Source organism: Plecotus auritus, assembly GCF_963455305.1.
Source record: "Plecotus auritus genome assembly, chromosome: 6".
Classification (NCBI taxonomy): domain Eukaryota; kingdom Metazoa; phylum Chordata; class Mammalia; order Chiroptera; family Vespertilionidae; genus Plecotus; species Plecotus auritus.
Window position 1 is genome coordinate 168845347 of NC_137773.1, and position 25955 is coordinate 168871301.

Genomic DNA, 25955 nt, shown 5'->3' on the forward strand with positions numbered 1-25955 from the left:
TCTCTCCCTTCCTCTCTGAAATAAATAAAAATATATTTAAAAAAACAACTGAGGCCTGGCCAGTATGGTTCAGTGGTTGAGCGTCAACCTATGAACCAGGAGGTTACGGTTTGATTCCCGATCAAGGCACATGCCTGGGTTGCGGGTTCAATCCCCAGTAGGGGGCGTGCAAGAGGCCACCAATCAATGGTTCTCTTGTTTCTCTCTCTTCCTCTTCCTTTCGAAGTCAATAAAAATACATCTTTTTAAAATTGAGGACTCCCCCACAGACCTGAGAGTGGACCTGGATCTGCCCCAGGTTTTACTTCCGTTTTAAAAAACCATCTAAGTTTTGACACCGAGTCCCACACAGAAATTTTGTAGTTTGTCTTTTGTCCGTGGGAGAGAAAAGCTCACATCTATTGATTGCCTTCTGTGTTCCAAGTACTGCCTTTAGAACTTGCATATATTAAAAAAGTTTTTTAAATGTTTAAGAACACTGTCACACGTCGCTGACTCATTAGCGCCCCTTTCTGTCCCTGTCCCTCCATGTGCCTCTTACGAAGTCCACACGTCGCTCCCTGTCACCTCCTCGGGGTTTCAGTGTGGAAAGGGCTCACCAGAGAAGGAGGGGGAACTAAAATGCACCCCATGTCACTATCTCCGAGCAACACAAAAAGGCGGGAACTGATGATACTTGGGAATCCACTGGAAATGACACTCCAGGATTGCGCCCAACTCTCTGGGTTTCCCTTCCTCTTCATAAAAACATAATACTCATGAGTTCAACATTGTCATCTGCATTTGGTAAATTCTGAGGCCCAGAGAGGCGCCCGGGAGTGAGTGGGCAGGCCGGGAACCCGGGTTTGTGTGACTCTGAGCGCCTGTGGGTTGCATGGTGCCGTGAGCCCCCCTTGCTGAGTGTACACTTGTGCGTGGAATCCAGTGTAGCTCCTCCTACCCGGGAAGGGAGAAGGGAATGTCCACTGTGAAGCACTTTCTGTTTACTGGGCACTTTACCTACGCAGTATCTCAATTATCCTGACAATTCCGTGCAAGTCTCTTGCGATGGCACACGTGTGGGTGTAACTTGTTGGGACCACAGGCACTTTGCGGGGAAGGGGCGTCAGGCAGAAAGCAGCAAGCAACCTCATCTTGAGAAGCAGGAAGGAAGCAGGGGGACAGGAATCACTCCAGATCTGGCCCGTGACACAGGCACCGACTAACCTGGAGATTCCTAGAATCACTGCCCCTGTCCTGGGCGCTCACTGACACACCAGCTAGAGCAGCCGACCACCACTAGGTGGCCCCAAAGCACAGCCAGGACCAGGACCCTTTGTCATGAGTAAGTAGACTCTGGTTTAGCAGAGTTATTGGCACTGTCCAGTGCGGCAGCCATTAGCCACATGTGGCTAAATTTAAACTTTAATTAAAGTGAAATATAATAAAATGTCAACTTCTCAGTCGCAATAGCCACATTGCAAGTGCTCAACAGCCACACATGGCCACTGGCTGCCATATGGGACCATGTGAGTCTAGAGTTGAGAAAAGCAGCCGAAGACCTGGAGGCCAAATGACAGTAGAGAGGGGCGGACGGAGAGGCAGCTGCAGGGCCACGGGCACATTCCCAGCCGGTGGCTTCAGATCCCTGGGATGCTCTCCGCGAAGCACGAAGCACACACCTGGGCTCTGCTCTCTAGATTTCAGGGATCAGGATCTCTGCTGGGGGAGCCGGGCATCTGCTTATAATAGGCTCCTCGTGGCTGTGACTGATGCACGGTAGAGGGTGAGGACCACGGATGCGGGGGGAAGAATGTACCCTGCAGGCCACCTAGGACAGAGCTGGGACCCCAGTCTCCCATGCACCAGCGGTGCCGACCGCTCTGGGACTCCACTTCCTCTTGGGTAAATGAGCGTGGAGGTGAGGCAGATGAGGGGGCCATGAGAAGACACATCAAATACTCCCTGAACACTGATTCACATCACAACCAGCGTCAGAGGCGTAGAAGTGCCGATGGGAACCGGGATGCAAAAGAAATTGTTGGTGAGGAAACACGGGCGAGAGTGGAAGTGAGGAGGGAAGGGAAGGGAAAGGAGAAGAAGGATTAAAGGGCCTGTCTTAGGGTTCTCCAGAGGAATAGAACTAATTGTGTGTGTGCGTGCGCGCATGTGCGTATAAATAGATCTATTATAAAAGGAATTGGCTCACACAATTATGGAGGCTGACAGGTCCCAAGGTCTGCAGTCGGCAAGCGGGAGGCCCACGAGAGCCGACGGAGTGGTTCTAGTATTAAGGCAGGAAAAAGCTGATGCCCCAGCTTGTTTCCTCATTCGTGGGAGGGTCAGCCACGTTGTGGTATCCTGGCCTTCGACCGATTGGGTAAGGGCCACCATTTTGGAAGAGCAATCTGCTTTACTCAGCCTACCAACTGTTAATCGCGTCTAGAAACACCTTCACAGACAGACACACCTAGAATAATAATTGATCAAGCATTTGGGCTCCCCATGGCACATCAAGTTGACACATAAAATTAACCATCATAGGCCCTAACTGGTGTGGCTCAGTGGATAGAGCGTCGGCCTGCGGACTCAAGGGTCCCATGTTTGATGACAGTCAAGCGCATGTACCTTGGTTACGGGCTCATCCCCAGTAGGGGGTGTGCAGGAGGCAGCTGATTGATGTTTCTCTCTCATTGATATTTCTAACTCTCTATTCCTCTCCCTTCCTCTCTGTAAAACATCAATAAAATATATATTTAAAAAAAATTAACCATCATAGGATTAGACTTGGGACCCTATGATGGTTAATTTTATGTGTCAACTTGAAGAAATTGAAGATTTTAGAGGCAGGATTTCAGAGAGAAGAGGTGCTCTTAGCAAAACGAGAGAGCCAAGGACACCCAAGTAGCGTCTATGACACCTGAATAAAGTTCAGAGCTCCAGAAAAGATCTCCTCCCTAACTCCAGGATTCAGAGCAACATCTTCATGCTCATTAGGGTGTAGTGTCCCCTGGCATGTGGCACACTCTCCATTCTCCACTGAGGGCTGGGGAGGCAGGTGACACATTGGGCACGACCAGGTCTCAGCCTTGGTCTGGTCTGGGATTACTGAAGGAAAGGAAAGCAAATTCCCCACCCAAAACCACACGTGTGCTTGGAATGTAGGCGTGGCAATTCATGATGTAGCCAGGGGTCCTCGAACGTTTTAAACAGGGGGCCAGTTCACTGTCCCTCAGACTGTTGGAGGGCCAGACTATAGTTTAAAAAAAAAACTATGAACAAATTCCTATGCGCACTGCGGGCCCGGGACGAGTCGGCTGCTAAGCAGGACAGGCAGCGGCACCCGGCGGGCCGGATACATGTCCTCGGCGGGCCGCATGTGGCCTGCGGGCCGTAGTTTGAGGATGCCTGATGTAGGCTACACTGGAGTTACCTGCACAATACAGGTCAGTAGCGCCGACTCCATTAATGTCACCGGCACGAAGAATGTGATATTCTTCTACGTCAGGGACTTCGTGGCCTCTGGTTGAATCAACAAAGTCTGACCTAAGACACCAAGCCTGGCCCCAATTCCAGGGCACCCAGCGGACCTGGGTTTGCTAGGATGGACACGAGCCTCTGACCGCACGCCAAGGAAAATCACCCCTCTGCTCTCTTCCAACCCGCACAGCCCTTGGCCCAGCTGTCTATTTTGGTCGTTTCCTGGTTTCTCCCTCGCCCACTGATTTCCTTTGGGATCTGCCCACTCTTCCTTTCTCACATTCTTGATCTTCAGCTTCCTCCTCAGATCCAGCTGACCCCTTCGGCTCGTGCAGAAATACTGACTACAATGAGAAATACTGGGATGACTCAACGGCTCCGACATTCAGGGGTCAAAGGCCTTACGAAGGAAGAGGCCTCTGATCAAAGCCCTGGATCCATTTCTCTGCTCTGGGTGCAGCCCGCTATGGCGTCCCATCTCCCCTCCTCCAGGTTCCAGGCAGCATCCTGCCCTCACAACCCGAGAGCATCCGAACACTCAACTTCTGTGGTCACCCAGCCCCAAGGCAGCAGCGGGATCCGAGACGTCGTGGCAAGACCCCATGCCCAGAGCCGGCCCCCGTCTTCAGCACACGTTCTCTCGAAGCAAAGGTGACATTAGAGTGGCTGACGGCAAGGGCTGCGGGTCCACACGGTCCTGGGCTTGAGTGCCGGCCACCGTACTTAACCGCCATGTAGCCAACCACAAGCAAACTGAACGCTCCGAGCCACTGCCTGCTGGTCTGTGAAATGGGGGTGATGACAGGACTGAACGCACTGGATTGTTTGTTACAGGATTTAGGGAGCTACTGTGGGTGGAGGGCTTGGTGAGGGGTCAGGCTGACAGAAAGCTCTCACCTACAAACGACATCAGGCCCTCGGATGATGTCGTTTTATTGTAACATTGATGAGATGCCTTAGGAAATTAACTCTTGTTTACATCAATTAGCTAAAGATGACACTGGCTTAGTTAGACCCCGTTTTGCTTAAAGTCGCAGTGACATGAAGTGAGTGAGGCCTGACTGTAGCTACAAGGACTGTGCTGACTGTTGTCAGGAGGCAGGCCTGCTGTGGACTGAGGGTGACTTCCCTGATTCAGGCTTCCCCGCTTCAGACTGTGAGCATTTTCAGTCAACAATAAAGTCAACAGGATTTCAGGGGTGGCGTTCAGACTTAGGAAGTAGCTGACCAGAGCCCCCTGGACTGTACGGCTTACTGGGCAACGCGCCACCAGCCACCGGCTGAGTCACCAGAACCTCTGCTCCACACGCCGGGCCTATGTCTCGTTGTGTTATTGACCTGAAGGAATACAATGGCACCTTTTCAGTGTTCCGCTGACTCGGACAGCCTTTCCCCGGACTGGGTCTAAATGTGTGATTTCCCTGTAAAGTCCATGCACGGTCCTTAACAGGTATGGATGTTTGGGTTTTGGAAGGTGGGATGGGCAATGATTTTTAGTCTTAATTTTTTTGTTGTCTTTCCCCCCAAGGTATGGCTGGCAGGTCACAGTGCACCCTACCCCGGGATGTGAGCCCTGGGTCACCGCACGGAAAGCCACCAGTTGTGGCCTTGACTCGCACATCCTAGCACTGTCCCGAATGGACCCCGCTGGCCCTCGGTGACTTCCTCTGAGCGCAGGCCGACACTGGGCACAATTCCTGTCAGTGTGGACCGCCTGCACCCTGATCCTCACACCCAGGACCCGGGCGCCCCTGTCCCGTGAGCCCCGGGGAGGAAAGCACCCGGAATCTCTCATCGAGCCCCTCACCTGCCGATGCAGGCCACAGACACCAAGAGCAGCCTGAGCCCAGCACGGCCAGCAGGTTCTCCCGGACCCAGCAGGGAACACGCTCCGTTAGTCTTGACAAAGAGAACAAAGTCTCACGCGTTAGACCCGAGGCTGCCTCCTTCGTCCCTCAGTGTGCTCTGCAAGGTGCCAACGACAGCTCCACTAGACCCCAGCACACCGTTCTTCCTTCTCATTCCACCCGAGGCCACCGACGGGCGCCAGCGTCCCCTCAGACGGGCCACGTGACGCAGGGTGTCAGGACCCGGGGTTTGTGGCTGCCAGCCAAGGCCATGCCTGCCCTCGGCACGGGCCCTCCCTTCCGCTCCACCGTGTGCCAACAGTGTGCCGTCAGCCCCCAGAGATCCAGCTGGGGACACGGCCGCCTGGGTGGGCAGGGCCTGCGCGGGGAGAAGGGAAACCCAGGGCACACATCTCCATGGCAACCAAACACACAGGCTGCTGGGAGGAGCAAGACAAGAAAGAAGAAGGGGACTTTAAAAAACGACAGAAACGCCCACACATTGCACTTCTGGGAACGAACACCAAGGAAACGCTTCAGCGAAAGAAGAAAGGACGCATGCACGACAACAGCCGGGGGCTGTGGGTGACGCCCCACAGGCCGGAAGCGAGTTCGATGCTGCAAAACTGGGGAACAACTCCCGGTTACTAGGCAACGGTTACAATGACTACTATGAAGACTGCAGAGACGTGGAGGAACTTAGGACAAAACAGTAAACCAAAAAGGACGTGACACTTTAGATGCTATGGTTACAATTGTAAAAATTTTAGAGAATTGTGGGCAAATTTGTATACATTTGGACAAAGCCTAGAAGGGGAAACATACAGCTGAAAGCCCCCGTTTCAGTAACATCACAGGTTTCAGCTTCTAAGATTTTCTTTGCGTCTGCCATGCTGTTGTCACAACCAACAATGAGCTTAACATTGGTGCTGCTTGTGAGCGCTGGGGAGCCAGGGCGCCCCAAGGAACCCGCACCCTCCACACCGGAAAAGGCCCAGAGGGGACACCCGGGACCCTCCCAGCACCCCAGGGGGTGGGAGGCTGTCAGAGCACCTCCCAGCTCCCCGGGGGCCCATCACTGAGACGAGACAGCTCTCATATCCGAGGAGTGCGGGGCTGCACTGGGACTGGCCGCTCAGCGTCCCGCAACCGCCTGGCCCCCTGTGTCCTCTTCGGTGTGTGGGACGAGGACTCAGGCAGCTGGCACGTCTGGCACGTCCTTTGTTTCGCTGTCTGTGAAAGTAACAAACTAAAGCAGATCACTGTATCTTCGCCAGTCAGGTCAGCGGGGCCTCGGCCTTTCCTGGAAGCATGTGTGAACGTGACAAAACCTAGCATTTTGTTAGTGAATTATCAATCCGACCCAGGAAGCCAGTGTGTGTGTGTGTGTGTGTGTGTGTGTGTGTGTGTGTGGTGTGTATGTGTGTGTGTGTGTATGGGTGCGCACGTGGGTGTATGTGTGTGTGCATGCACACGTGTGTGTACCTACAGAAACACGTCTCTCTGGTGTTTTAAGCTAGATTGTTTTCATAAATGAAACGGGAAACAGGAAAACACACACGCACCCCAACAGGAAAAACCGGGATGTGCAAGGCTCAGCTCGACTCGGGAGCCTGGATTCCGTGCCGGCTCCATGCTAGGTCTCCAATCTTGAGCAACTTTCTCCCTATCTCTGGGCCCCCATTTCCTCTTCCCCGACGAGGAGGGGTGGACCCCAGCTGCTCGCAGACACACTCGAGGCCCCGCGGAGCCAGGCCACCGGGCGCCTCCTGCGGCTGCAGCAGCTCGCGGGCAGCGGTACGTCACGGAACAAAGGCAATTAATTACTCCAGGCGTCTGAGAGAGGCTGCTCTGACACAGGCCTGGGTCTCTGACAGCTCCCTCCCAGTGGGGAGGCGGCTGTGTGTTTCCACGCAGCAGGAGTGTGTGCAGGCCCCGTGCCAACGGGAATGCGTGACACCCTCTCTCTGACAGAGTCCGTCCCCATGCCTTCAGCAGCTCCGCTCTGGGGCCTGGACGGCTGGCACGGGGCCACGGAGCGTGTGGTCACAGCATCCATGACAGCACCAACCAGAAAGCCGGGCATGACAAATTCCGGAGAAACGGTTCCTTCCTGCGGGGGAACAGGGAAGGCTCGTGGAAAAGGCAGCCTTTGAGGTGGGTCCTGAAGGCTGGTCAGAATTTGAACGTACAGGCGCCTGGAGAGGGGAGATGCTAGGGAGCTGTGTGTTCAGAGACATGGATGTGGCGAAGAGAAGGTCTGTTTGACTCGGTAAGTTAGTAGGAAGCGATGACAGAGACTAGACCACAAGGGCCTTGACTGCTGGACCACGCCAACGCCCACACACGCCAGCTATCCTCCCTAAGCCTGTGGGCGTGTCAGAATCTGAAGCGAGAGAAACCCAACCATTGAGGAACTGATAGCTAGTCACGTGGCCACAGGAGGAGCCAACCGACTCATTAATATATTCCTCCCCAACAACTTTCTTGTATTTATCTATCTTTCAAATATATTCTTACTGGTTTCAGAGAGGAAGGGAGAGGTAGAGATAGAAACGTCAATGATGAGAATCACTGATCAGCTGCCTCTTGCACGCCCCCTACTGGGGACTGAGCCCGCAACTTGGGCACGTGCCCTTGACAGGAATCGAACCCGGAACTCTTTGGTCCGCAGGCCGACACTCTGTCCACTGAGCCAAACCAGCTAGGGCTTTGTTTTATTTTTAATCCTCACCTGAGGATATGTTTTTTATTGATTTGAGAGAGAAAGGGAGGGGTGGGGGAGAGAGAGAGAGAGAGAGTGAGAGAGAGAAACATCGATGTGAGAGAAGCATAAATTGGTTGCCTCTGGTACATGCCCTGACCTGATCGGGGATCAAACCCACAACCTTTTGTTGTATGGGATGAGGCTCCAACCAACTGAGCCACCTGGCCAGGACTCCCAGCAACTTTCTTAGTTCAAATGATGATTGCTTGAGAAGGAAAACAGCCTCTACTTAATATTTTCTTTTTCCCTGGAAAATACAGCAAATATCAAGAAATGTTTTGGGCCCAGACCGGCGTGGCTCAGTAGATAGAGCATCGGCCTGCGGACTGAAGGGTCCCAGGTTCAATTCCGGCCAAGGGCATGTACCTTGGTTGCAGGCACATCCCCAGTAGGGGAAGTGCAAGAGGCAGCTGATCGATGTTTCTCTCTCATCGATGTTTCTAACTGTCTATCCCTCTCCCTTCCTCTCTGTAAAAAATCAATAAAATATATTTAACAAAAAAAGGAAAAAAAAAGAAATGTTTTGGCACAACTCTTGTACAGATAGGTAAAGCAGAAACACGTCAATGAATGAGGGAATCAGTAAGACGTTATCACCGGGAGACTCTGGAGAACCACACAGTATGCAGGACATCAGAAACACCGAAATGAGCGTGCGGGTCTCTTCCCTTCTGCGGCCACCACAGACGTGCCAGCGGTCAAAATGAAGTTCAATCCCTCTGTGATTTCTGACCGGAGCAAGATCCGTAAAAGGCACTTCAGTGCACCTTCCCACATTCGCAGGAAGATTGTGTGCTCTGCTCTGCGGGGACAGACGTGCCGTGCTGGATCCAGGCCCATCCGAAAGGATGATGAAGCTCAGGTTGTTCGAGGACATTACAAAGGGCAGCAGATGGGCAAAGGAGCCCAGGTTTACAGGAAGAAATATGCCATCACACTGAGCGAGTGCAGTGGGAGAAAGCAAACGGTACAACTGTGCACGTGGGCATTCGCCCCAGCAAGGCGGTGACCACTAGACTAACGCTGGACAAAGGCCGCAAAACGATCCTTGAACGTAAAGCCAAATCTCGCCAGGTAGGAAAGGAAAAGGGAAAAATTCAAGGAAGAAACAATGGAGAAGATGCAGGAATAAAGTAATATTATATACAACTTTCATTGAAAACTTAAAGAGAATAAAAAAGAAACGCCAAAATAAACTTGCTTAAACAGATGCGAAACCAACAGCGGTCGACGCCACAGGGCCACGGTCAACCGCACTCCACCGGACGTGTGCATGTCGCGGCGGGAAACGTGGGTGTCGCCAGCAGGACCAAGCAACCTGCAGCGTGTGACGTGGCTCAAAGGCAAGGCAAGGCCCCGATAGTCCGGTGACCGACCACAGCATTTCCACTCGGGACACGAGGAGACTTCGGGGCATTTCAAAGCCTTCCACAGGCTTCCCCACAAAGGTGAGCACTGATCAGCGCACACACTGGACATCTCAGGCAGGCGTTTTACGGGCAAGCGCAGTGGGGCCTGGAGCATGAGGTTTGGAGCGTGACACACCTGACGTTGCTAGGCGGCGCTGTGAAGCCACTCACCGCATCGCCCACGTCCATCCCAGGCGAGGCCTGGTGCCCTGGGACCAGTCACCTTACCTTGACGGGCCCCGTGTGGGTGGCACAAAACCCTGCGTAGCAGGTGCCATCCTTCTGGTGGGACCGTGAGGGGCCCAGGCCAGCAGCGTCTTCAGGACGGAGGCTCTTGCCTCTCCTCCCTTTCTCGGTCCCCACGACCCTTGTCCTCCCCTCCCCGCCCCGCACACACTCACTGCAGGCTGCACAGGTGAAGCAGGCGTCGTGGTACAGGTTCCCCATGGCCTGGCAGGCCTGGCCGGCCCCAAACACCCCTTTGCTGCATTTCACACAGGAACCTGCAAGGGCGAGAACACACCAGTGAGTCAGAGGGAAACAGTGTCAACTGAGTCAAAAAGAGCCAGTGAGCAAAGCCGGATGCTCCTCCCCATTAGCGGCACGTCACCCACCCCATGGGTCGCTCCTTTGCAATGTCTCTCTCACCCTCTCACCCTCCCCCTCCCTCTCCCTGCACCAGCCTTTCAAGGGTCAGTGCCTCAAGCCTCACCCCGCTGCCCTCCGCTTTGTCACGCCTCCAGGTTGTCAGCTACTCCCTGCCCGAGCCCAGCGTCTCCCACCGTCTCTAGCACAGAGTCCAAAACCCTGCACTGTCATTAACACACGCAGAGCACGCAGATGGCAACATCTCAGCTACATGGTTCCCTTTCCTTCTCAGTGGGATCCACGGACTAGGATCTACTCTCTCTTCACTTCTTACAGAAGTATCCGCCCCGCGTCCAGGTCTGCCTGACTGCAAAGCAGGCATTCTCTGGCCCCCATCACCCGGCCCCGCACCTCCCCAACCCGCCCCCACCCCCCAGTGCTGAGTCTCAGCTCTTAGCCTTGCTCCTGGGCTCCCCTGCCTGGCGCCCTGGGCCCACACCCTCGGTCCCTCCAAGTCCTTCGGGTCTCTCCCTCCCTCCGACTCTCTGGCTCTGAGGCGATACGGTGAACAAGGAGTCACAGAGCTGCTCCAACCTGGAACTTCCCACCCACTCACCTCCCACGTGGCTTGAGCTAAGGTCTCTGAGCATCAGTTCTTAGTTGGAAAGAGGTTCGCCCACCTGCTTTGCACGTTTGCAGGAGCAGCAGTGAAGGCTGCCTGGCAACCCAGGGTTCTGAAGAGTCACCTGGCAAGCCTACGAAACACCTGGCCTGGGGCTGTAATGCCACAGTCTACAATCACCCCTACAACGGGGAGGGGGCCCTTTCAGGGTCACTGTGAGACACACGAGTGCTTTGCGCAGGGCCCCTCATTGGTGGATGCTCGGGAAACAGGTATACAGATAAAAAGGATGACGCTAACGGCACTGCACTCAGCTAAGAGCTGCTTCAGCATGAAGGGAACTCTCCGAGACTTCCCAGGCCCCAGGACCTCCCCCTGTCCGTCTGTCTGGACCAACCCAAAGCTGCACCACCACAGCCAGGCTCTGGGCTGGTCCCCAGAAAGGAGGGCCTAGAGCCCCTCTTCCAAAGGACTCGCCCCAGGGCAAGCAAAAAGCTTCACCATTACATACAGAATGCAGGACACACACACACACACACACACACACACACACACACACACACTTTTTTTCCCCCCAGGGAAATATACCAAAATGTAAAGAGGTGTTTCTTCAGGTTGTAAATTTATGACTGCTTTTACTTCTTTGCAGTGTCTGTATTTAAGAAATAATTCTTGTAAGGGCAGGTAAAAAGAAAAAGTGTAGTCTCAAAAAAAGTTTAAGTAGATGGTGTGATGTTCAGCTGTTGGAAAATCAGTTCTATGCACACGCATCTATGCGTCCAGCAGGCAACCAGCTCTCGCGCTCGGTCCGCAGGGGCTCGCGGGCATCCTGCTCTAACTCTGGTTCCGACCTGCCAGGCTGTCCCCGGGATGCCAATCCCCAGCCTTCTGCCCACAGCGTTGAAAGCCCTGTGTTTCACCGTCCCTATCACCCCGAGATGATGCACTAACGGTACCACCTTCAGAAATGCACTCGCACCAACCCAGCAGGTCCACAGAGAACACACCAAGCCAAGGGCCCTCCCGCCGCGGCCAACTCCCTGAGAAAGCACGTGAAGGTGCCGGCCAAGGAAACTGGCCCCCGGGGGAGTTCGTCTATGAAAAACTCTAGAGATCACAACTTGCACTTCTTCAGTTTCAACATGATGAACATTTCCAAACCTGCAGAAAAGTCGAAAGAATCATACAGGAACACCCTCCCCATGTCCGCCCACCACCCCAATTCTGTGACTGTTAACATCAATCAATCCAACTATCCCTCTAATTTTTTGTTGTGGTGGTGGTTAATCCTCACGCAAGGATATTTTTTTCCATTGATTTTTAGAGGGAGTGGAAGGGAGGGGGAGACACAGAGAGAAACATCCGATGTGAGAGAGACACATCGATTGGTTGCCTCCCGCACATGCCCCAACCAAGGCCGGGGATCGAGCCTGCAACCGAGGTATGTGCCCTTGACCGGAATCGAACCTGGGACTGATGATGTATGCACTGAGCCAAACCGGCCAGGGACCATTTTATTTGTGATGCATTTCAAAGTAAGTTGCAATCAGACGTCCATTTCACCTTGAACTCTTCCGCCTGCAAATCATTCCCTAGAGTTCCTTATTTCCAAGCAACAAAGGCTGGCTCGTCACACAGCAACTGAAGCTCGCTCAGGGCAGACTGGATGGTGCCTCCAAACAACGTGAACATAGCTGGTCACCAACACGAAGGAAACCACCCCCAGGGGCACCACCACGTCTTCCCAGCGGAACCTACTGTAGAAATGTTACTGCGAAGAGCAGAGGAGCCCTGAGGGTCAAGGGCGAGGTCAGCCCTCCCACGGTCCACGGGTGAGCCCGGGAAGAGGACCGGCCTTCAAGACCGCACGCCAGGGAGGAAAGCGTGAGAAAGCGCCTGAGTGGGTGGGAAGCTGTCCGCTCACAGTGAAGACGTGAACGCATGTGGTCTGGGGAGTAAGAGCGGAGCGGCTGTCCCACTCCTGCTCGCAAAGCGAATGGCAGAATGGACAGCGTCTTCAAGTGGACTCAGACAAGCGCCAGGCCCCCGGGGCTTCCTGCTAAGTTATCTCCCCACGTCAGGCCTTCCTCCCCTCCCGGCAGCCAGCCAGCGACGCGGTCTTCTGGCTTCCTCCTCATCTGAGGGCTGAGATCTACTGATTCAGCCCGGCCCCGCCCCCACTCGCTCTTATCCCCGGGCTCGTCCTTCTCCGCCGTCCTTGGGGCTGGCTGACATCCTCTCACCACGCTGACCGCTGACCGTCTCCCACAGACACAAAGCAGGGAAGGGCCGTCCGTCACAGAGCCAGGAAGGTCCCACCAGGAGCCACGTAGGTGGGGAGCTATTTCATCCCTGTGGCCTGCGGTAAATGGACAGAAAAGCACCTCGTGGGCAGGAAATAGATGTATTCCTCCTTTGGTAGTAAAAGCAACCAAAGTCAATGTCATGTTTTAGGAAACAGTGCGCCTACCAGGCCGGGCCTGGGTCTCCTTCCAGGGAAGGAGCCAGCACCCCTTTCGGAAGCCTGCGCCCCAGGACAGATGCTGTAACGTGCTGAAGGTCACACGGCTGGCAGGTTTGAGAGACCGAACCGGAGCCCTACCTCAAAGGTCCTGTTAGCCCCGTCTGGTTGGCAGATGTGTCTATTCCAGCCACATGGAAGCGCCCCCCCCGAAAACCAGGGTGCTCCTTCCTCACCCCTCCCTCTCCTCTAACATCTGGCACCACCCATCTTACTGTCTCCATAGTTGCGCCTTTTCCAGAATGCTCCGCAGTTGGAACATACAGTGTATGTAGCCTCTTCAGACTTGGCTTCTCTCAGTCAGGTACATGTAAGCTTCCTCCATGTCTTTTTTAAAAATACATATTTTTATTGATTTCAGAGAGAAAGGTAGAGGGAGAGAGAGAGAAACATCAGTGATGAGAATCACTGATCGGCTGCCTCCTGCACGCCCCCTACAGGGGATCAAACCCACAACTCAGGAATGTGCCCTGACGGGGAATCCAACCGTGACCTCCTGGTTCATAGGTTGACGCTCAACCACTGAGCCACGCCCGCCAGGCCTACATCCCTCCATGTCTTTTTTTTTTTTTTTTTTTAATGTATTTTATTGATTTTTTACAGAGAGGAAGGGAGAGAGATAGAGAGTTAGAAACATCGATGAGAGAGAAACATCCATCAGCTGCCTCCTGCACACTCCCCACTGGGTATGTGCCTGCAACCAAGGTACGTGCCCTTGACCGGAATCGAACCTGGGTCCCTTGAGTCCGCAGGCCGACGCTCTAGCCACTGAGCCAAACCGGTCAGGGCCCTCCATGTCTTTTCATGGCTTGATAGCTCATTTCTTTTCAGTGCGCAGTAATATTCCATCAACCAGATGGACCACACTTGGTTGATCGGGTCACCTACGAAGATGACGACATCTTGGTTGCTCCCAGGTTTTGGCAATTGTGACTACAGCTGCTGTAAACATTCACGGGTGGGCTTTCGTGTGGACACAGGTTTTCAGTTTCTGTGGGTAAATGCCAAGGGGCAAGACTGCGGGACTGGGTGGTAAGCACATGTTTAGTTTTATAAGAAACTGCCACAGGGTCTCGCAAAGCGGCTGCATGGGATTCTTTTAGAATCAGAATGTTCCCCACGGAAGGACAAGGCCGCGTGGCTGGCGGCCTGTGTGTAAATTTTAAGGGATGGACAACAGGCGGCAAGAGCCCCAGCGACGCTTCGGGCACGTGGCCCACCTCTCTGGAGGTTTGTGGTTTCCTGCCAGGTAATGCTAGGATTACACGTCTCCTCCCCCCTATCAGAGAATAAGCTTGCTGAGGGCCGGGCCTACTATACACTGTGTCCCCTAGCGCACAGTAGGTGCCAAGTAGCATGGAACTCACTCAGAGCCAGAGCTGGGGGAGGGAGGGCGCTCTAGCTTCAGGGAAAGGTAAGAGAGGAGACAGAGAGGAAGGCCAGAGGCATGTGTGCAACTGAGGGATGACTCATGTGACCGCGATGAGCCAGCTGGGAGGCGGGGCTGGAGGCACAGGAACTCCAGAGGGGGCCCCTGGGACATGGGAGGGGCTGGGAAGTGACCCTCTGAGCCAGGGAAGGAGTGTGGTGCCCGAGAGGGGAACAGAGAGACACTGCACATCTCGGGCAGCAGGCGGGGCTGGCAGTGTCCAGGGCGGTCACCAACCCACGTGGCCAGGCCTGTGGGGCTGCTCCCCCAGGAAGATAAGGACCCCTCCCCACCCCCAGGTGGACTGGCTCTCCTCCTGAGGCTGCATTTGGGTGGGTCAGGGCCTGGGAAGCTGTCCGGAGCCTTACACACAGACCTCAATGGGACAGAGAAGGAAAAACAGCACCGATGACAAACGCTACTAATACTATGACTTACTGTAACGCCATGTCCTCTGAGAGCCGGAGCACCATAACAGGCCTTCCTAAAGCTTCCCAACCCACCAGAAGTAAACAGGAAGTGTCACTCCCAAGGGAACGCGACGTTTTATTATTCCTGTCGTCACCGCCACCCTGGTTATTGTTTCGGCTCCACATGATGGGCATCGTTGAGATTCGCGCCAGGCTGGCCCGACTCTGCACAGCAGGGGTTGTTGTCAAACTGCCTTTTAGAGGGGGAGAAACTTTTCTCAAAACAAGTATCAGCGAAACCTCAAATATAGGTAACAGGCCCAAGAGAGGTCACCCTACGATTTGGGTGGGACGGAGACCTCTCTGCCTCCCCTAGTGTCGGGTCCCCGACTGCGGGTCCAAGGAAGATTATTTGAGGACCGATGACACGGAGAAACTGATCGAATGCAGACTCCTCCCAGCCAGGCCTGGGCGGCGCTCCCTGAGAAATACGTTGTCCCAGGTTGGTAGGAAATCATCTCCCGCACACCCGAGCCAGAACTGGGTGTGGGTGAGGGCCGTGGCGCCTTCCCCACGCCTAGCAGAGGCGGGATTTACACACAGGCCGCCAGCCACGCAGCCTTCGCGGAGGTTCAGCCGCAGCTCCCGCCTCCTGCCTTCGACAGCGGGAGACCCTGCAGCCCTCCTGCCACTGAACAGACAGCCAACCTGGGTGATGCCCGAGTCAGCATCTTCTGTCGTCCCGATAAGGACTGAAATAGACAAGCTCCATCAGAATAGGCAGTAGGTGTGGTCTGTACCCCAGCTCTCAGCTGGGCCCCTCCAGCCACTGCTCCTCTCTCAGGGAGGAAGGATGGCTCCGGACGCTACCCACCCTTCACTGGACACCCAGGGGCAGCCGCTGTCGCCTGGCTGGCTGGGTGCTGCACAGCACGGGGGATCACACAGCCATCGCCCACCTACTGTGCTGACAGGGGTTTGTGGAAAAGGCCAGGGCATCCAGTCAGCGTTTGGGGGCGGGATGGGAGGGAGCAGGTCTGCCTGGAACACACCTAAATGAGTGAGTCCAGACACAAGTTCAACGCGGCTTTTTCTCAGCTGAGCGGCACAGCCTGTGGCCCAGGGCAGCTCTGAGATCAGCGGGTTCTGGAAGAGGTGCCAGGAGTTTGGGGCAGAGCTGGACCAATGACCCCTGCCTCCCATGCAGGGGGCCCCTTCTCAAGTCCGGCTGTAGGAATCCGTGGAGATGCCCACCACCACCTCCAGGGATAGGTTTCCGTTTGGGGGCGGGGCCAAACCACCGCAGGAGATGCTAAGGGGCAGCCAAGGTTGAGAACCATGGATAACACCACACCCCACCTGGCACCCGGGCCTCCCTGCCTCTGCCCTCTCCGCCACGCACCCTGCAGCTCCCGAGTCAAGGGGAGAACTCTCGGCAAGCCACAAAGGAAGTATTTAAGGGCATTCTGTGCTCTGGGGTCATTGCGCCAGTCTGCTTTCTTCACTCTGAAACCTGCTCAAAACCAGCCATGGCTTCACTTCATAGCAGTGAGAAAGGAAGTTTCTATCACAATTTCCCAATCACTGTGAGCTGAGCTGGCCTCACGGCTGCCCAGGGCACTCCTCCTTCCCTGCCCTCCGCTCTCTGAAGGAAGAAAAGACCCCAGGGTAACCCCTGCGAGCCCCGTGCCCCTCCAACTTCTGCAGCCGCTGGGCCTGCAGCTTTGGGCTCCCACTCTCTGTCCTTCCCTCACTCCGGCCTCTCCACGCAGAGGCCCGTTGGCCTTCTCAGCTCTAATCTGACACAGGAATGGCCCACCCGCATAGGAAGAGATGCGCCACCTTGCCAGGAGTCACACGGAAAGGCGGGATGCCACCTGTCACTGACCCGCCGGCAAAGACGGAAAACAATCATAGCTGTCCCTGAGGGAAGAGAAAGGGCACTCGGTGCTCTGTTAGCAGAAGCATAAGTGGACCACTTTCTGGAAGGCAGTGTGGGACAACGTGCGGGAGCCTTAAAGACCTTCACGCCGCCCAGCCAGGATGGCTCAGTGGTTAGGCGTTGACCTGTGAACCAGGAGGTTATGGTTCAATTCCCAGTCAGGGCACATGCCCGGGTTGTGGGTTCAATTCCCAGTGTGGGCTGTGCAGGAGGCAGCCAATCAATGATTCTCTCTCATCACTGATGTATCTCTCTATCTCCCTCTCCCTTCCTCTCTGAAATCAATAAGAATATATTTTTTAAAAAGATTCACATCAGCCCTAACCGGTTTGGCTCAGTGGCTAGAGCGTCGGCCTGCGGACTCAAGGGTCCCAGGTTCGATTCCGGTCAAGGGCACGTACCTTGGTTGCAGGCACATACCCAGTAGGGAGTGTGCAGGAGGCAGCTGATCGATGTTTCTCTCTCATCGATGTTTCTAACTCTCTATCTCTCTCCCTTCCTCTCTGTAAAAATCAATAAAATATTAAAAAAATATTCACACCATCTGACACGGTGATTTAACAGCCCAGGCTGTAGCACTACAGGATTCTCGTCATTCCCCAAAGTCACCTTCCATAAAGTCACCGCAGATACGGAGTTCACAGATACTGAGCTGTGGCTCCTAAGGAAACACAAGGTTAGGTTCCCGCGAGCCTCTGGTCACATGTTCACCAACCAATCAGTACCTGGCGTCGCTTCACCCGTGTTTCTGTTAAAAGACACCTTACTTAGTAACTACTGTTGATTTATTAACACTGCGCTCACACCAGCAGCACTTAATGACTCACACCTCAATGAAGCTTATGTAACACACGTGTTTCTCCGTAAGACACGTCAGAGCCTTCTCACGCTCAGGGACACTGGGTGGCACTTCAGCGCTGCTCTTAGGTCATAGCCAAGAGCACAAAAATGCAAAAAGCCTGGCATTGCACAGACCACAAACGGGACACGTGTTCACCGTCCAGGCCTCAACGTCTGCGGGCAACTAAAATTTTTCACTGCCCTGGGCATGTCCCCAAACGGTCGCCAAAGAGCTGACTACTGACTTGCGGGTTACAAATACACGTGAACCAGTAGGCAAATTCCCAAAACACAACCTGAGTAATAAGGATCAACTACATACGAATGCCGTGTGAACCCATTTCTATTACCTTTTAGGACAGGCAAACGGATAAAGGATGGAAAAGTCACAACAGTGGTTGTCTGGGAGAGGGAAATGACTGGGAAGAGGCGTGAGGGAGCTTTCTGGGGTTGGAAGTTCATATATACCAAAAAAAAGTGTGTGTATATATATATATATATATATATATATGTGTGTGTGTGTGTGTGTGTGTGTGTGTGTGTGTGTTAAAATATGTTTTTATTGAATTTTTTAGAGAGAGAGGAAAGGAGAGGGATAGAGAGGTTGAAACATCGATGAGAGAGAAACAAAATCGATCAGCTGCCTCCCACACGTCCCCCACTGGGGATCAAGCCCAAAACCCAGACATGTGCCCTGACCAGGAATTGAACTGTGGCCTCCTGGTTCCTGGGTCGACGCTCAAACCACTGAGCTACACCAGCCGGGTGGAACTTTCTATATTTTGATAGAAGTGTGGGTTACATGGGTTCATGCATTTGCCAAAACTCCTGGAACTAAACATTTCGCTGCATGTAATGTACGTTTTTTAAAAAACACAGCCACAAATTCCTTGACACTCCTTCCCTTGAGAGGTGGGGGAGGGCTGGGACGGTCAGCAGAGGCCTGGAGTGTCCCGTGCGGAGATGAGACGCCCACAGCGCAGAGCCGGGCCCATTCTCCCACCTCATCCTGTGCTCCCTTGGCTCTCTGTCTGGCTCTACACTAGGGCGGAGCTGCCTTTCCCCACACCCCATGCCCACAGTCAGGCCCGGGTAACCTGGAGAGGTGGCAGGCACAGGCAGGCCACGGGCAGAGGAGGGGCTGGCGGCTCTAAAACTGACCCATGGTGCACCGACAAAGGGCCTCTGTGTAAGCGGGCCACCTGAGCGACCAGCCTCAGCTGCGTCAGAACAGGCCCGGACAATGGGGTCTTTGGAAGCTGCCGGGAAAGCTGCCCTGACTTGGCCACCCGCGCCCGCGCCCGCACCCAGGCAAGACCTCCAGGGCTGGCTGGAGGCGCAGGGTGTGGGCAGCCTGTCAGCTAGGGCCCCAGAGGAGCCGGATCCCAAAGGGCTCTCCCTCCCACCTGACAGGAAACAGCAGTTTTCACTTCTCTAACTGCAGGGGGGCGGGGCGGGGGGGGTGGGCACGGTCTCTGTATGCACTGCCCCTACTTGCTGCACAGAGTGTTTTTAAGGTTCTGGAAAATTGGCTCAGCTGCATGACCACCTGCTGGGTCATGCCCCAGGCAGACACCAGCTCAGGGCCCCAGGGTGTCTTCTTCCTCCGTCAGAGCTCACGTGAGCCTCAGTGAGCTCAAGGCAGGGCGGGGGGGCGGGGAGTGATGGGGGTGGCAATCATGAAATCTGTCTCCCCTGGACAAATAACAATGGATTTGGCCCGCCGCCATCATGGCTCAGTGGTTGAGCATCAACCGATGAACCAGGAAGATCACAGTCAGATTCCCAGTCAGGGCACATGCCCGGGTTGCAGGCTCGATCCCCAGTAGGGGGCGTGCAGGAGGCAGCTGATCCATGATTCTCTCTCATCCTTGATGTTTCTCTCTCTCTCTCCCTTCCTCTCTTTGAAATCAATAAAAACATATTTGAAATAAACATTTGTGGATTTGAATGAATCAGTTGGGGCTGGCTCTCAGATAGGACAAGGTAAAGATGCTTTGCTATTTGGAGAAAATAATCATTGTATGTGCGCGTACAGTCAGCAGTCCCCATGTGCCACACCCAGTTCCGAGTGCTTCACACAGCACGGCCCCATCCAACAGAAAAACACTGCAGGCCATCTGTGGTTTTACATTTTCAAGTAGCCACGCTTAAAAAAAGTAAAAACAGGTGAAACCAATTTTAAAATGTATTTACTTAGGCCAATATATCCAAAGAATTCTCATTTGAACATAAAGTCAATATAAAATATTGACGAGCTGTTTACATTCCCCCCCATCCCAAGTCTTCATAATCCGGGTCTATTTCACACGGAGAGCACAGCTCAGTTTGGACTGGGCAGCTTTTGTTATTTTTTATTTAAAACCTTCACCCAAGGATATTTTTTCCACTGATTTTTTTAGAGAGAGTGGAAGGGCGGGAGGGGAGGGAGGGGCCTTGGAGACACAACAATGAACAGGACAGACGCCTCCCTGTCATGGAATGCACATTCCAGCAGGGGGAGCTAGGCAGTAAGGCTCTGTGTGCAAAGGGAGCCCCACTCATCTTAACTCAGTCCCTGTATACAGTAGGTGCTCCATAAAGGCTGTTGCGGGCATAGGTGATTGGGCTTGGAACTGGATGTGGTGATGGGCAGAGGTGGGTGAAAGGTCTGGGGAAGGGCAGGGGCGGGGCAGGTGAGAGCCAGGGGGACGCAGCAGGAGTCAGTGACCCCCTGGGTTCATGCCCACACCCCCAGCAGCAGAGCTGCACCCGCCCGGCCAGGCCAGACAGAAACACCAGGCGCACGCAGATTACATGCCGCCGACTACAATTCCCTTCTCCTCAAAATGCGGGCAGGTCCCAAGGCGCACAGGGATCGGGACTTCCCCTCGTGTATGAACTTTGAGGCTCAGCACCTCCATGTTGGGCTTCCACTGGCCCACCTACCACAGTCACGTCACCCCAGTCCTCGCCCAGTAAGCTCGTCTTCACCTGTGACACGCATCAGGGTCCGACTGAGGTCAGCCCAGGGCGTCAGAGCTGAGCACCTCACGGAGATATTACGTGTGGCATTCACTGTGTCTCGGCCCACTGCTGCTAAGCCAACACTTTCGATTTTTATTCTGATTGCGTAATGTTATAAACACACACCATGATTCACTCATTCAACAAACACTTTGAGTCACTTCTATAGACCAGGCCTTGTGTCTTATATTTTGAATCTTATCACTAATTCAGTGTTTGGTTTTATTGCCTCATTTTCCTCATTTCTTAAGAGCTTCTTTATCAGAGAGCTTAAATTCCCCCCCCCCCCCAAAGGAATGTAGTTTTGATTCCATGAGCCAGGCCAGTGGTCGGCAAACTCATTAGTCAACAGAGCCAAATATCAACAGTACAACGATTGACATTCCTTTTGAGAGCCACATTTTTTAAACTTAAACTTCTTCTAACGCCACTTCTTCAAAATAGACTCGCCCAGGCCATGGTATTTTGTGGAAGAGCCACACTCAAGGGGCCAAAGAGCCGCGTGTGGCTCGCGAGACGCAGTTTGCCGACCACGCAGCCAGGCCAACGATGAGCAAGCGTTTATTGGTGGGAGAAGGGCGCTTCTGAGTCACCCTGGTTGGGACAGGATGATCTTAGGGAGGGACCTGGCGGGCCAAATAAAAAAAAAGCGCCTGCCATCGCCAGCCACTCGCCTGCTGCCCAGGGCGTGCCCGTTTACACACGGGTTTTTCACGCCCTCGCCACCCCAGGCTTCTCTCCATTCTGTTGCTAGCTACTCTTCCAAGTTCAACGGCCACACACACCACACACGGTGTCTGAAGCAGGTCCCAAACACCGTCACCCACAGCCCTCAGTCCCGCAGCATGGCAAAGCGAACAGAATCATAACGAGCACAGGACACCCACACCGCGTAAGGGGAGGAAAGGGAGGGCAGGAAAGGTGCCCCGGCTGGCACAGCTGCAGCTTGCTCCCCTGCTGCCCGCAAGGCCAAGGTGAAGACAGCTCTGTCAGCAAACGCCCTGAAGCCTGGCCACGGCCGCTGCCAGCTGGACCGCCCGAAATCCTTCTCTTTCTAAATCCATACCTACGGCATCATCAGGGAGCAATGCGAACTGAGGTGGGGGGCGGGGGGCAGAGCCGGCGACATGTCAGCAGACGCAAAACCTTCACCCGGCCCCTGAGCCAGCGCTCACCCTCGTGTGAGCAAACAGGGCTCCATCCACTGACAGGTAAGTGTCAGCTCAGCTGACAGGCGCCTCCAGAGAACAAAGGAGCTTCGGGAGACAAATGGCACATCCGCTACTGTCTCGTCACGCTGAAATGACCGTCACGCGCTGTCCAGCCCAGAGCCTGCGGTGATGTGCGTCCACCCCGATTCAGGGCCTGTACTATCAAAGGGGTGCCGTGCCCACTCGGTCCTCAAATTACCTGGGTCTCTGCACCCCCGGGATCAGCTTCAGGGAGACCCAGGCTAAACTCAAGTCCCCTTCTTTTGAATGACAGACAGCATCATGGCAGGCTTCCAGAACGTTCTATATGCCACAAATACATGTTTTTTTGGGAGAAAGATAGAGACCTCTGATATGCTCCCCAACAGACTTCCAGTAACCGGGGAGTAAGCAGTCCTGGCCCTCCCCGGGGGACACCCACGGACGAGTCACAGAACAAGAGGGAGAGGAAGGAACAGGGCCAAGTCTAAACTTGTGGCTCTCAAAACTTAAAATAACCTGGCCACGGATCCTAAAAGCATTCCCTTTGGAACACTCGGGCAGAAAGTCTCCAGCTTTCCACGCTGACCCTGAGACCTGTGTCCAGCTGGCGTCCCTGGGCGGGGACACATGAAATACAAAACCTGGAGCAGATATAAATATTTGCTGGCAAGTGCCTCCCTGCCGGTGACGCGCCTCGGAGACCTCGAGGCCCGCCTTGTTTTAGGGTAAGGTTTCAAGATGGCCTCCCAGCATCGTTCAAGCCCATGTTTGGGTTCATTGTCTTTGCACATAGCTGGGGTTGATACCGACCCTTAGACCAAAGCATCAGAACTGTCCCCAAGAATCGCATGGGCTGGCATCCCCCATCCTTGCCCACAACACTTGGGGGGAGTCACACAAGCACCCCGAGGGCATGCCCCCCTCGCCCTCACCCACACCCTTCAGAGGAGCATGAGAAGTCAGGGACCTGAGGGGCTGTGGGCAGTCAAGGCCACAGTGTAGCACCTGTATGGGCCCCTGACCTCCAGGGCTCCATCACCACCCTGCAGCTCCAAGCGTGGAACCCAGCTCCTCCAGCCAGCTCGGGCACCCCTCCACGCCATGCCTTCCTTGTTGCTCCACAGAAAAAGGGGGAGGCTTCAGCCCTGACCCACTTGTGGCCGCAGACCCCCCTGACGTCCCTTGGTCAGGAAGCCGCTGTGCTCCCAGGAACTGAGGGGCAGCGAGCACAGTGGCCAAGACCTCGGACTCAGCAGCCACACTCAGCACAGCTCCTTACTAAATGCGTTAGGCGGGTTACCTCAGTTTGCCCATCTATAAAATGGGGGTAATGAAACAGGGCCGTTGGGAGCATTAAACAACTTAATGCAAGTGAGATGATTTGCAAAGTGCCTGGCACAGAGCAGCTGTTCAACAGATTTTAGCAAAACGATCTCAGAGCCAGGACCCCAGCTAAAAACCCCTTCTCCCTCCCCTTCACGCCCTAACAGAAGCCCCTCCATCCCTTCAACAGACGTCCACTGAGCCCCCACCTTGTGGGGCCCCAACAGTGCCGGGCCCCAAGCCACTGCCCGTGTCCGATGGCCCAGACTGAGACCCAGCACCGCTGAGGACATGACAGGGGTCCACGGAGGGGGCCTGGGACACGCCAGCAAAAACAAGGTCACGGAGCCCCACGGCCGGTGCTCGCAGCTGCTACCTGCACTGAGGACCCCAAGTTCAACTAGAATGGGAGTCTCAAAAGGCCGCTGGGGAGGCGACCATGGCCACACAGGGGGCCCCGTGTTTGTTCCTTTCTCATCTCACTTTCATCAGACGCACTCCGCAGAGCAAACTGCCTCTGGCTCAGAAAACACTTCTCCTCGGGCCAGAGGGCCAAGAAGCACAGCCCAGGACGCAGCCCGCAGCCCACAGCCCAGGACGCAGCCCGCATCCCGCATCCCGCCAGATCCCACATCCCACATCCCGCCAGGTTCCGGCTGCTGCTCTGCACCGGGAACTTTCTGCGGAAATCCTCACACTGACGACTCATGCTTCTTGTTTTAACTGTAACTGTATGTATTCCCAGACCATCTACAGCGCAAGTGATTCCCGCTTACAATCGAAAGTGTAACTGCAACTAAAAAAGTAAAATAAAAAAGTGGTTTTTGATTCTGTAGAGGCCGGGAAGGGGGGTGGATCTGTGCAGCTCCCAGCTCCCGCCATGGCCGGCAAGGCTACCGCCCGTCTCCTGGTCCCCAGGTCAGCTGAAAACTAGGCCTCAACTGCACCCCAACCCAGAGCCACTGGACTTCAGGCCAGAAGCGGCCAGCCCAGCGCAGAGAAAGCAGCTTGCCCAATGCCACACCGGGGCTGTGGGTGCGGCGGGGCCCAGGACACCTGGCTCCCTCACTCTCCAGTGCCTGCCCTGCTTCCGCAGTTCTGTCTCCCGTGCAGGAGCCCTAAGTCAACACGTGCGAAGAAATACAACTGAGAAACAAACCTCTGGCAAGGATGGCCTTGTCTGAGGTCGGTTTCGGCTCCAGATTGCTAAGGAGAGCATGAGAAACAGATGGAAACACAAGATTCTTTCCTGGTCCCGAAGGAGCACGGCAGGAACACCATCCCGAGGAGGGAGGACCTCGGGGAGGCGCCGTGGGAAACCGATGTCAGGACCCGCCGGTGCTGCAGCCGCCAGGGGACCGCAGGGGCAGGAGCACCGTGCTGGCCGGAGGATGCTGCCTGGGGAAGGGCAAGGGCAAGAACCCCATGGTGGGAAGGAACACAAGGTCAGGGGTCAGCTGGTGTGATGGGAGCCGAGAGCAATGGGCTGGGACACAGCCACGGCAGGAGAACCACGGGGTCACCGCCGAGTGCAACGGCCTGGGCCTGACCCTCTCGCGCCCTTCCCAGCGGCACTGGTGCTTAGAGCGCGGGGCCCTGACCAAGCACCGTGCGGACGTGGCGTCGGCGAACAGATGAACCCTCCTGAAGGAGATGCGGGCGGTGACCAACCTCGCCCTGAAACCTCTGAAGAGCGGTCCCACGGACAGAGATGGCAGAAAGCGATGGGGCGAAAGGAGGATGGGAAGCCCGTTCCTTGGGAGAACACAGGGGACGAGGGGTGTCCGAGCCCTGACCACTGACCACACAGGGGCCGCCTCAGGACAGAGTGAGCTGGACAGCGCAGTGGGCGGCGATGGAGCTGGCCACGCTGGCGTCCCAGGTTCCTTGCTATCCACAGCCCATCTGCACGCTGACCCCCACGTGCTGCCCATTCATCCCCAAACCTGCCATGAAACGTTTTTAAATTCGCTTAAGGTTTTAGAAGTTACTTCAAATCACACGCTTGCTTAAAACCTTCGGAAGTCACGGCGGTGGTTCTCTTTCAAGAGTGATGACAATTGTAAGGGGCGCAGGTACGGGGGCTTCCTGGGTGCTGGTCTTGATCTGGGTGCATGTAACATGGGTGTGTCCACTGGGTGAGCATCTACAATATGTGTCTATTATACCCCAATAGGAAGTTAAAAGACATATAACCTCCTGATTTTGAGGGGAAGGTTGCCAGATCTACTTAAAAAATGCACACAGGCTCCAATTTCTAAAGGGCTGGGTGTTCCCATAGCCCAGGCGTGCACTGCAGGGCTAGACAGGCAGGGCTGGAGTCCTGGGTGCCACTTACAAACGTCACCCAGAGGATCAGGAATTTACCCCCATGGCAACGCACACCTGGATCCCAGCGATGGCCCGATGTCTCCAGAAGGAATTCGGGCGCATTCCAAGGCGATGGCCCCTGGTCACGCCAGCTGCTCAGACGGAGCCTGAGGGCCGATAAGCTTGTGCCGCCTCCACTTCAGCACAGGTTCAGGTGTACTGACCTGCCTGGCATTTGGGGGTAACTGGGGTCACCCAGGCTGCAGGTCCGCGTGGCGGCTGGAGCTCT

The 25955-nt window shown here is 54.8% G+C and overlaps 1 protein-coding gene across 1 annotated transcript in view; it reads right to left on the bottom strand.

Annotated features, from left to right (window-relative positions):
- The window catches only part of LIMD1 (LIM domain containing 1), a 45931-nt gene that overhangs the window by 14236 nt on the left and 5740 nt on the right, over positions 1-25955 (bottom strand). The window contains exon 2 of the mRNA XM_080673750.1: positions 9884-9985. Coding sequence (XP_080529876.1) covers positions 9884-9985 — 102 coding nt within the window. The remainder of the gene's footprint in view (positions 1-9883; positions 9986-25955) is intronic.